Below are 12,934 nucleotides of genomic sequence, written 5' to 3'. Positions count from 1 at the left end.
ATATTGATCATCCATATATTTTTGATTGGACCCATGCATGTCTCATGCATATTTATACATTAAAGCATCCCCAAATTGCACAACAGAAAAAATAATGACAAATTATATATCAAAGTCATACATACATCAAGAAGCTAATCCTGTAAATTTAAAATATTGGATTAAGTTTTTACAGTCTACAGAATAATCTTTTTCATCACTTATAGTTGTGAACTTTGGATTTAACTATGGAAACATTGTCATGTAGGAGTAGCAAATAACACACCATTCGTCTAAATCAAGGTTAAAGGGATGGCATTTCTCCAAATCTCATTTTCAAAAATTCAACAACATACTACCTACTTTTGATGTCTTGATGAAAGAAAATATTATTCAATCAGGGCCGACTCTACCCTTTGCAAAACTAAGCAATGGCTTAGGGCCCCCAACTCTAAAGGCCCCCCAATTTTAAAGCTTATTCTATTATATATATATATATATATATTAGTATTTCTTGAGTTACAAAGACAAGTTGAAGTTGGTGGTAAAAGCATTGGTTTATAAAACTAAAAGTCTCAAGTTTGAAACTGTTTGCTTACTTGAAGGGCCCTAATTTTTTTTTTTTGCTTAGAGCCCCCAAATTGGTTGAGCCACCCATGTATTCAATACCTTAACAGAGCATACTACCTCTCTAAGTGAGCTCTTCTAAACCTTCTCTTAACCATTCTTGAACCTTAAAAACCTACAAAAAATCTCAAGATCAGAAACTCATTCCGACAAAAGACCATAAGAAATGCTTTACAATCTAAACTCTATCTAATAACTAGAAGAACATATGTCCACACCCCGCATGATTTATTGATTTGTACAGAGTGTTTTAAAGGGAAGAACCAAACATCCAAAAATGCATTATTTGCTTCTATGAACACCGATCATCAATTTTGGTTCTTAAGGTGGCACCATCAAACCCGTTCATCACATTTTGGTTCTTAAGGTGGCACGTGTGTGTGTGTGTTAGGATTTTTTAAATTTTCAGCAGAACTTGAAAACTATAATCTCAAATACTGGATTATCATAAAATCATTAATATTTGGTACGCATTAAATGCTTAGATCAAACCGATAATAGAGTTGGTTTTCAAAATATTGTCTATATTAAAAGTATAAACTATAGTAAAAGATATTAGTACTAATAATTAGTAGTCTTGTGCTTTAGTAAAAGATTTATGTTTGTGTTATTTTATGTTATTATCAATAGTAAGTTGCATTATTTTTCTAAATAGAAAAAATTAGAGTGCTTGGCATTGTTTATTTACAACAGTTTATGTTAGTTTTGTGAAAGTGATCATATGGTACTCATGGTGGATCGAATAAAACTTCCAAATTGAGTCTAAATTTTTAAATGAAAATGACCGAGCATGAGGAACTTTTTAGTGTAGACAATTTAAAGAAACATTTTAAGAACTAATAAGTTTAAACCAAATGCTTGATGGCGAAATAGTAAGAAAAGATTAAAGGACCTTCATATGGTGTTACAATTTCGGGGTAATAAAGACACTTGGATAATCTAAGAATTATGATTTCACTTTCAAATCAAAGTATTTGGGTGGTACTCCCTAATCTTTGATTGGATAAAACTCAGAAGAGATACAAAACGTAGAATAAGATGAATGAATTTCGTGAGTACCAAAAAACCGACCAAAAATTAGTTAAATTAATACCTCCTTTGTCTGAAAACTGTCATAAAATAGTTTTTCCAACAGTCAAAAACTGTCATAAATCCAGGATTAATGCAAAGCCAAAAACGGGTCAAATATTCAAAATTTGGATTTTGACCCCAGCCAGGGGCTCTGCCCCTTGGACCCCTCTCCCAGGGGCGCTGCCCCCAGACCCCCGTTCGTTCAGGGGCTTCGCCCCTAAATTGCAGTCTACTTTTAATCTTGAATAAACTTAAACAAGTATGCACTCCGCACCTTCCTTACTCTTTTAGTATTCATCAAGATTGATTTTTGGTCAACAAATCAACCCATTACACTTAAATACAATTAGTGAAACAAATCACCAACATATGGTGTTCATAGATCTGGAGAAAATGTATGATATCATACCTATAGAGACTATTTAGGGACCTTACAAGCTAGATTGGTTCTATAGAGCTATGGCATGGCTATTAGTGATGTGAAATATGATCGTCAACGTGTGCCAAGACCCTATTCAGAGACATGTAGTAATTTTCGATCGAAATTGAGCTTGATCAACCCTAAGCCCTTATATTTTCCCTCTAATATTGGACGATATGATGCGTGTAATTAAGGTGAGTGTGCCTATGTGTATTGTTTTTGTTGGTGACATTATTTGGTGCTCAAATAGGAATGACTTGATTTTAATATGGGATACTTATATTGGTGCTAAAAATAGGAATGACTTGATTTTAATATGGGATACTTATAGGATAATTTTGGAAGAGAAAGGTTTATGAGTAAATACCATCAATACAAAGTATCTTTAGTGCAATTTCAGCGAAGAAAATAATAATCAAGGTGCAGATGTATGTATCGAGGAACAAGTTATATACCCAAAATATAGATTCAAGTACTTAGGGTCTATGATCCATATAGGATGGGGCATGGAGGTTGATGTTATAAACCACATAAAAGGCTGATTGGTTAAATGGAAGGAGTTCATGAGAGTTTTATGTGACAAGAAGGTTCTGATAAAGATAAAGGGAAAAGTTTATATGTTAGAGCGGTTAAAATTGAGATTGGCTCGACTATATATTTACACCGGTCAAGCTCAAGTTTGGTTAGACTGGTTAGACCTAGGGTTGGCTCGTCTCCTTTAGACCTATATTCTAGTTACAAGTCTATGCAACTACTCGTCTATGGATACTACTCGTCTACTCGACCATATGAGCTCTTATAGATTTACATGTGTCGAGATTGAGTTTGGTTAGACCGGTTACACCCAAGATTGGCTCGGCTTGTTTAGACCTTTAGTCCGGTTATAAGTCTATCATACTATCATCTTTTGTAATTTCGTCCCGAGTTCTTTTATTAAGACTTCATGTTCTGCTCACTAATCTAATGAAACTTGTTCATGTCTTTAGTCTTTTCACCTTTTGTATTAATGAGACTTATGGTTTTGACATATTTATAAGATAGTGTGTTAAGGCGATGTTTCTTTTTCATTCCTATTAAATGGTGTATAGTTGAAGTGGTAGATTGGATAATGATGTTGGGATAAAGTGTTCTATACATATATTCTGTTACTTTTCTAGACCGAATAAACTAGACTAAATGACAATTTTGCTCTTACATTCCACAAAATAAATTTCATAATAATTATCATTATTAAGTAAGAGGAACTTATTGTTGTTATATCTTTAAACCATATTTAAAAAAAAATTTAAAAAAGATTTTACAACTTTAGATCTTGCATTAGAAAATTATTTATGGCAACTTAAACTCATTTAACTAAAATTTGAATTTTGATTGCAAGGTTCACACTTTTTCAATTGCATTCCACAATAAAGACTAAAACAATGCCAATGTACTAAAAACAATTTAATAGTCAGCTTGTGTTGTATCGAAATGTGGTTTAAGAAAAATATACTTACTTATATGGCTTAAATTATAATAAAATAGATTAACCAAACCTCAAAAATACTTATTAACGCTGTAATAAGATGATAAATCAAAATAAAATAGTTTATCAAAAAAATATTTATTTAAGTCGATAAACAAAAGTTATTTAACGCCAACTTCACAATTTTCTAATGAAACGAGTTTTAATCTGAACAAGCAACAACCATAGTTATACTTTTAGGGTCTGTTTAGTTGACCGGAATAGAATGATAAGTGAATAGAATGAATTTGGTAATATAACGAGCGAGGTAATAGTTAGAATCATTATCATTTTATCGTCATGTAGTTTACTTTGATGGAATGAAATTAGTTAATAATTTGTGTTGTTTGGTACACAGACAAAGACGAATGAATTAAAAAAATTAACTGAAAACGATATATATATATATATATATATATATATATATATATATATATATATATATATATATAAAATACAAGATGTATATATTTTGCAATTTTACAACATTTTTTAATAAAAAAAAGTTATATTTTTATCATGATAACTAGATTTTAAATAAATAAATAACTACACACTTAAAATATTCATTTCATTAAAAAAAATTATCAATTCGCTCCAACTTATTGCACCATGTTGATGACAAACATCATTCGGATTTTAGTGTTTCATTTCAATGGATCATCGCTATCAAAATTCAAAACATTAGGTTTCTTGTTGGTGTTTACAATACTTTTCTTTGTCCGTTTGATCTAAAACCCTCACATATTCGAATACAAGATCGTACACCAAAGAATTAAGAATCCATCACAATATGCTCATTAAAATCCGATCTATTGTTCCAACATCAGCAAAGCCAAAGTCATATATTAAAAATGGAGTTATGTTGATGATCCATCCTTCTGAATGTTTTGAAATTCATATTGATGATTCATGATTGCTATTGAGACCCAGATAACATTCCTTCTCAGAAAAACTACCAAACAAAATTCCTAGACTGAAATGGATACGGAATCATTCAAACGGTGTCCCCCCCCCCCCCTTCTTTGTTACCAAGACATATAGTTGGAAGTGCACATCAGGGGAGGAGGGAGAGAGAGTATTCAGATTGGAGAAAAAGGATGAGAGTGAGAGAGAGGGATATATATATATATATATATATATATATATATATATATATATATATATATAGAGAGAGAGAGAGAGAGAGAGAGAGAGAGAGTAAGGTTGTGGTCCGTCCATGGTGGTGAGCAGTGGTCCGACGACTCTTTTTTTCGACGAGACAATGTCTTCTTCGGTGGTGATTTGTTGGTGGCTTAAGGTAAAGTTGGTTTAAAGGGAAGGGTTATGATAAGGTGGATGGGATGGTTCTTTTTAATAAATAATTATAAGAAAAGGAAAAATAATAATAATAACATAATAGGTGAGCATGTAAATTTAAATCAAACCAGAAAACGTCCGAATTAATTTTTAAAAATAAGTATGTTTTACATACGCATATGGACAAATAAAAATTAATTTATAACTTTTGGTAGATTGACCAATATATTAACACACACACACACAAAAATAAATAAATAAATAATCCCTAGATAAAAGAAAAACGGGGGTCGAGGCCGAGGGTTTTGGAAAAAAGCCATGGCAGAGCTGAATAGAAATGAAGAACCTGAACCACATGTATTGCCTTCCAAGCGAAAGCCAACGGCCGATGACGACTCCTCCGGTGCTTTCGAAGAGAAAATTGTCAACCAAAGCTCGAATGGCGGTGTTGAAATCGATCGGAAGGGGAAAGGGATAATGAAGGTTGATATGGGTAAGGGGATAATGAAGGTTGACATGGGTAAAGGGATAATGAAGTTTGAAGAAGACGATCCATCCTTCTGATGATGATGATAATGATATCTTCCTGGGGATAATGAAGGTTGACATGGGTAAAGGAATTCAACTTTTTAATTAGTTTTTCTAGCTTAGAACCGTGTTTGCCAAACAATGCTGCTACTGTTGAAGAGCGACCACTTTTTTAAGGATTTGAATATGTTGTGGTTTTAGTTGAGATAGTTGTTGATGTACATGATTGTTGGTATCATTTAAGCTACTCTTGCGTTTATGGCTGATTATTTTAGAAAAAAAGAGACAATAGAAAGAAACTTAAATGGGTCTTTCTCTAGTTGGTTGATAGTTATTCAGTAGAATCAGTAGCCCAGTTTAGCCTCTGCATCAACTTGCTGATCACCATCATGATTTTTAATCAATCGGACTTTGTTCATTTTCATGGTCAAAACTCGATTTTGCTATATATCCTAAAGGGTATGGAATTATGAACTATCATCATCTTTATTTACTGGTCACTTGGGATAGATTTCTTCAGTCATGAATCATGAGCATTAATCCAATGTATGTTTCTGTTTTTAGCAATCCAAGTTATGGAAGCATTGATGTTATTATTACATTAAAGTGGGCTACTGCTTTCCATAGGTTGGTTATATCAGTGTTTTCTTTTCCTAACATAGGTAACTAAACTAATTGTATTCAGTGTCCATTGGTCATTTAGGTAAAAAGTCTTTTTTTTTTTTGTCATTTTTTATAACTTGGGTGTCATTTGGTTATTTTTGGCAAAATCTGCATTTTAAAAGCAAAGGGAAACCAGCTAGGGAACCCTATTAATTAGATTCTGATTTAGATCCAAGTAAAGTGAATGTTTAACTTTTGCGTTTTACATCCAACAAAGAAAAGGAAAAGACTATTCAGGGTGTTCCAACCCAAGAAACGGCGCCTCCCAATCATCATATGTTGTTCTCTACAAATTAAGAAGCAGATTAAAATATGTATGTAAACATATATAATTTTAGTATGAGAAATGAACAAGTATGAATGAATGAATGACAAACCTCATAACGTCTAGAGAGAATATCTGAATCTTGAAGATACTGGCGACGTTCATCACATACATATGCAAACCTCAACTGATAGAGACAAAAAAACAAAGTTATATAGGCTAAAGTAATTAAGATGTGATTATGACTTCTATATATATATATATATATATATATATATATATATATATATATATATATATATATATATATATATATATATAATAAACGAACTTGATAGAGAAAAAGTCCTACATACATTGGAAAATTCGTCATCGGGTACTGCTAACTTGCACTGAATGCGGGGTTTAATAGCAGCTAAAGTTTCATCTTCATGAATTATCATAAAGAAAGGCTCCCCAAAGTTTTTCACCTGTTGCAGCTGCAAATCAAAGATGAACCATACTAAATAAATAAATAAATAAATTAACAGTTGAACGAAAACTAAACTTGAGATTATATATGTACCCCCCGCTTCTGTTGAGCCTCTTTGATGAAATGGTATACATGAATACGCCGATACCCGGGTTTCAGGTCCTTCTCTTCTTCTGGAATCTAATTAAGGTAACAAAACACAAGTAAATAAATCAATTTACAATTTTTCTTAATTACAACACTCATGTAGAAAATAAAAACTCACTTTCTCTGCACGTAATACCCAGGTATCATGTATAAAAACAATTCTCTCCCACAGTCTGAAGACCTGTGAGAAATCATCAACACAACAAATTGAATGGAACACTCTAGAAATTAACTGGAAAAAAAAAGATATCAGAAACAATACCTTGTAAATCCTATGGCGGTATAACAGAAGCAATCTAAGTTCAGCATCTGGAGGAGATACATTCACCTGCTTAAACATGCAATTTACATTTACAATGATAATAAAAACACAGCATCTATATGACAGGTAGGTAACACACAGCACATGGCTAGATATGATTAATTTTCATCAACAGATCCCCTAATGCTGATACCACGTATTTGAACCAGAACATACAGATTCTTTTTTTTTTCTTCAGAATAGTAATGCAAGGAGCTTGAAATGTGGTTTCAGATTAATGAATGTAAATGCAGGTTGAGATACCTTTTTTTTTATTTCGTTGAGAACGTCTTCCACAGTGCTCTGCTCATGCAACGAAATACTGTGAATTACAGGCTGCAACACAACAAAATTCAGAACCCAAGGCAAAATTATATATATATATATATATATATATATATATATATATATATATATATATATATATATATATATACATATGAGTTTAACTTTTAACATACAGACCTCTTCCTTGGCTGTGGTTGCATGGTAAAATGCAACCTTTAAAGTTTTCTGACATTGTAAATCTAGCAGAGGGACATCTAATACTTCGTAATACAAAATATCATAACCCTGTTACCCACATAATATATATAAAGAGAGAGATTCAGTATGTATTTTTCATCAAACCAAACTCTGTTGGTGAAAGTGACATATGAGAAATTTAACAAAGTGAGATAGACAGATATATATATATATATATATATATATATATATATATATATATATATATAGAAACAAACCTCATTAGAGGTGCCTAGCATGTCTACCAAATTTCCTTCAAACGGATATTCAATGGGGAAATCGCAGTCTGGGCGATTCAAATTCACGTTGTGAGGACTAAACCTGATTTTTGATGGATCATCCATATCAAGTCTCTTGGCAACTCTGTCAGCCACATCATCGTATGTATGCAACTTTGACCTATTCATTCAAACCTCATCAGTAACAGAAACAGACACAGCAACTAAGAAGAAAGTCAAACTCACAATTCAAGAGTGAAAGCATCCTCCTCAGGCTTCCCCTTAGATCGAAAATGAACCACCTGCAATTGCAAAAGGAAGGGAATATGCATGAAATTAAATTAAAGCGGATACCTTAATTCAACTCACGGCTTATAATTAACAGACCTGGCTATAATAGACATGTTCCAGAAATGAAGGAATGTTAGGATATTTGTCTTTATCACCAGCCTCAAATACTTTCTGAAAGCAAATTATGTCTCCGTCCTTAATCTGTTGTTGTATAAAGAAACAAAGAATTTGTTCACATATAATAAATATAAGGTAATTAGGTAACCAACTTTTTGATGATGGAGACTAATAATACCTGGCTACATCCAAATGAGGTTTTAATGTCAAGACGTGCACACATCACACATGGATCAAACTCTAGTTCATGATGCCGCTCAAATTTAATTTCCTGATCAAATCATAAATGCATAAATTAAGTATAAACACCAGCTCAACACTACCAAACAGGCAAGAGCATTCAGTTGTTAGATTATACCAACCTCATACAGTTCAATTTCTTCATCTGGACTAAATCCAACTTTCTCATTTAATTTTGATACAATTTCAGTTGGTTTTTGAGAGCTCCTCACATAAAGGCTACCAACATATCTGGAACAAAAAGAATACATAATCTTAACACACAACTATCCGACCCAGACCCATTTTAAAGATAAAAAAAGAACAAATACAAGTTATAAGAAAGTACCGGAGTTGTAACTTCACAGGATCATAAAGCTTGAAGAAAACAAGTATATCTTCTTCACTTATGCTGGGTGGTGGAATAGGTTGCAAATCCTGAAAACGAGACATGACTATTTTACAACTACTGAACAAAAAGATCAAGGGCAAGCATCAAGCACCAGTGAGATAAAAGGGAGCAAGACACTAACTATTACCGGGCCAATCACTGACTCCAGGAACAAATTTAATTCGGCTTCAGCATTGTCATACTTATTATATACTGCCCTCAATTGCCCAACCTGCATTTTCACGTTGTTGCCATTGGATACAAAAACTTAAGAATAGTTAGAGACATACTTTTCATAGCAAAAGTACAAGTAATCAAAATGAGCAAGAAATGCATACCGATTGTGTTTCTTCCAGGCGTGTTAAAGGCCTGTAGGGACGGTATGTGTGGTTCTGTCTCTTTGCCCATGTCCAGAACCGTTGACATTCAACAGGCACACCAAATTCTCTAGCAACCTCCTCCTGCATGCAGGCAACCCAATAAGTCCATAACAACACATTTAAGAAAATAAATAGATAAGAGATACCTTCACTCTGGTAAATGGCATTTGCTTCTCTAGACAAAGGCTCCAAACTTTGTCATGGTCGACAAGATCAAGATATATATCCTTCCCTATTTGTTCAAACAGGTCTGCATCACGAGCAACCGCAACCTATAGATGCATGTCAATATTATTGATGATTATTATTTACTAGTAGTACGGATTTCATGAAAGGGAATTGAGCTGATATCTCTACCACCTTACCTTGATACTAGTGTCATGTGCCTTTTCATCCATTTCTTCAACAATTTTCCGTTTTTTCGCCATATTAGATGTACCAGCACCTACGCCCACATCTAAATCTGCCATACCTCGGCTATCAAGAATATCTTCCTCACCTCCACCAGTTCTGATGTCATTCAAAGCTGCAGCACCACCATCCTTCAAGTCCATAATAAGCATTTGCTCAACTGCAGAATGAATCCAAATTATAAAGATGAAACATATATAACCAAATAAATTCTAAGTTCAATAAATCAAACATGTGTACTAATTCATTCATTATCAATACCATGCACACAAACACTTCCCAACCTCAACTAGAATTCGTTTATTTCTTTCATTCTTGAAATAGAGTTTAAAAGGGAATGATATGAATTGGCACCTCCGGTGTCTCCGTGTGCGGCACAAACATCTCCTTGTCTTCTTGCCGCCAAATTAATTGAAAATATATAGTAGTTATCCAGATGGTCGATCAACCATCCATTAGCCGATCCAAAAATACCCCGGCATATTGAAATTGAAATACTAATAAAATAAAATAACAACCCTAATTTCATACATACACCTTGTTCCCGAAGGGAAGCCGAAGGAATCGGGAGGAAAAGATGATCTGATCTTGTTCCCCAGTTATCGCATCCTCATCCCCGTTTTGTGAAGTTTACACAATTACCCTTCCTATTACTATATAAACGGATCATCTACACCAGAAAAAACATCACGCACAACATTCTGCACAATCCTCAAGCCGTTCACACGTCAATCAGTTGTATCTGCATTCTTATTAGTTTAACTTCGCTGTTATTGTTTGCTTCTTACTCAGCTGCTGCGTTTGTGCTTTTCTCGATTTTACCCCTGCCTTGTTTTCATGCTTTCTGTTACTTGTGTATTTCTTGTCTACTCTATCTCTTTTCAAATTAATACTAGATACATATTGTTAACTACTCCTGTGAATTTATCGTGCTGGTGATTTCTTTGACTGTTGATTCAATGAATGGGATTTCATGCTAACCATATTTTCGGCTTCATGCTGCCATTATTCTTGACACTGATTTTATTTGTAACCTTATAATCGCATAAATTATAAAGGGATCAACAAGTCTATTGAATCGTCCCTGCCACAGTTACAACCTCACCAACATGATTGTGCACATTCTTAACTTCTTATTTGTTTCACCTCCAACTTACCTGATGTTGTTCACATTCTTTTAAGTTTTAACTCTAGATAATGCTTCATATATTAAATAATTCTAAAATTTTCACTATGTTACTATTTGTTTTTTTATTAAATCTTGTTCGTTTATGATGATTGAGGAATTTACCATCTCTTGTTGTTTTCCCCAATTAGAAATGCTATTAAGTACATCGTCAAGATTTGAAAATGGAAGACTTCGTGTTTTCCCCATTCATCGCCACCTCAAGCTAATTTGAAAGAACACTTGCGACCGAGTATAATCAAGTTGCAGATTCGACATATCTGGCTGGCATCCCATTTGCCTCTTTCGTGTCTTCTTTCCTTTCTTAAAAGTACAATCATGTCATGGATTCAGATACAGGAAGAGATGGGATCAAAGGGTTCTTATGTTGTATGTAAGTATTTACTTATATACGATTTCGGTAATTCATTATTCAATCACTCCCCTCTCTAAGACACGTGGTTCTCTTTTTGTGTTTTTTTGGCACTGTGAATTTGATTTAGGTTCAAGTTGGATCAAACCCACAAATTGTATTAGAAAGGTTAAATCTTGAATGGTTGATTGCCACTCTCATGATGGATTCAGAGTGCCTCTTTTAACAATACCATTATGTCTCCTTAAAGTTTTGGACTCGACCCCAACCTTCAATTATACATCAGTAATTCGTTTCATCCCCTTAATTCTGTTAGGAATCGGACCGGGTACACGCAGCGGAAACACACTATCACACACTCACAAACGAAACTAGAAAATAAAGCAAGAAGGAACACAAGGATTTTACGTGGTTCGGATTCGGTGTAAATCCTACGTCCACGGGCTGCAACTAGATTTTCTTATTAACTCAATAAGATTACAATTTATAACTCTACAAGTTATATTTGATGCACACATTCTCTGCTACACAACACACATATATATAGCTGTATATGTGCATAAACTTCCAAATATATATTATTATATATATTGCTTTACGCCAATAAAATAAGAGAAAAGTAAGAGCACACAAATGTTAAACAATTGTTGGAAATTGACGTTCACCAATTCTATGGCCATCTTCTTTGACCACCTTTTCCTCCACCAATTTTCTCCACCAACCAACAATCTCCCACTTGGAGAAAATAACCCAACAATTCTCCAGTAATCTTAAAACAACCAAGTCTTCCAAGCCTCCAGTTCCCAAGAACAAGCTAAACTTAGTCCAATTTTTCTAATTGCAGCCGCCCCTCATCATCATCTAGAAGGGCCAGTTGAAGTTTCCACTAGCTCCAACTCAGCCGTGGCTAATCCCACCACCGACTCATCCTCTGTCTCAACCGGTTTGGACACTCCACCAGATCCAGAGATACACCGAGGACCACTAACACTCTCCAAACATAGCAAACATCCAACAGGAGAGAATTTTTCAGTCTTAGTCTTCAAAACCCAACGGCTCTTTGTAACTTTACCCGAAACACGTCCCGTGCTCCCATTGTCACCAAATCCCCTGAATGGTTTAGACTTTCGAACTCGTTCAGCTAACATCTCTTTGGCTCCAGAGTTCATGTTTGCAAAATGAACTCTCTTAGCACCAGATTTAGCGAACCAGATTTTGTCATTCTTAACCGCGACGGTCATACTTCCCTCAGCAGGTACCTCAACCATATACAATGACCCACACTTCATACCATGAGCAATCACCGAATTACCATTGACCACCCTCCATTTACCACCACCAAACCTTACTTCCAGTCCTTGTTTATCCAGCTGACCAACAGAAATCAATTTCTTTTTCAGCTCCGGAATCACCCTGACATTCTTCAGGTTCCATGTAGTTCCCAATGAAGTAACCAGATCAATATCTCCTATGCCCGTTACTTGAAGCATCTCGTCATTTGTCAAACGTACCTTTCCAAAATCTCCTTCTTTTAGATTCACCATCGTTTCCCCGTTGTCCATGGCGT

The 12,934-nt window shown here is 34.2% G+C and overlaps 1 protein-coding gene across 1 annotated transcript; it reads right to left on the bottom strand.

Annotated features, from left to right (window-relative positions):
• Nucleotides 1-6,204: 6,204 nt before the first annotated feature.
• On the bottom strand, nt 6,205-10,479 carry LOC145156909 (ubiquitin C-terminal hydrolase 13-like). Its single transcript, XM_079076123.1, has 19 exons — nt 10,184-10,479; nt 9,784-9,989; nt 9,565-9,690; nt 9,377-9,499; nt 9,187-9,270; nt 8,997-9,085; nt 8,791-8,899; nt 8,607-8,699; nt 8,408-8,512; nt 8,267-8,322; nt 8,021-8,201; nt 7,743-7,850; nt 7,542-7,613; nt 7,239-7,304; nt 7,095-7,157; nt 6,923-7,009; nt 6,714-6,836; nt 6,470-6,544; nt 6,205-6,378 (listed from the first exon to the last, which is right to left on the bottom strand). The coding sequence occupies exons 1-19, from the start codon at nt 10,356-10,358 to the stop codon at nt 6,322-6,324; spliced, it is 1,998 nt and encodes a 665-aa protein (XP_078932249.1). The 5' UTR covers nt 10,359-10,479; the 3' UTR covers nt 6,205-6,321.
• Nucleotides 10,480-12,934: the final 2,455 nt, after the last annotated feature.

This window comes from Lactuca virosa, chromosome 2, assembly GCF_052849685.1.
Source record: "Lactuca virosa cultivar CGN04683 chromosome 2, Lactuca_virosa_CGN04683_v6, whole genome shotgun sequence".
Classification (NCBI taxonomy): Eukaryota; Viridiplantae; Streptophyta; class Magnoliopsida; order Asterales; family Asteraceae; genus Lactuca; species Lactuca virosa.
This window is presented reverse-complemented; position numbering and strand designations above follow the sequence as displayed.

Bases quoted from the DNA above. Each gene is read 5' to 3' on its own strand.
- LOC145156909 (XM_079076123.1), bottom strand. From the start codon at position 10,358: ATGAAATTAGGGTTGTTATTTTATTTTATTAGTATTTCAATTTCAATA. The intron at 9,990-10,183 runs GTGCCAATTCAT...TTCATTCTGCAG, and splicing joins CGCACACGGAGACACCGGAG to TTGAGCAAATGCTTATTATG. The intron at 8,513-8,606 runs GTATTATTAGTC...ATACAACAACAG, and splicing joins CCTCATTTGGATGTAGCCAG to ATTAAGGACGGAGACATAAT.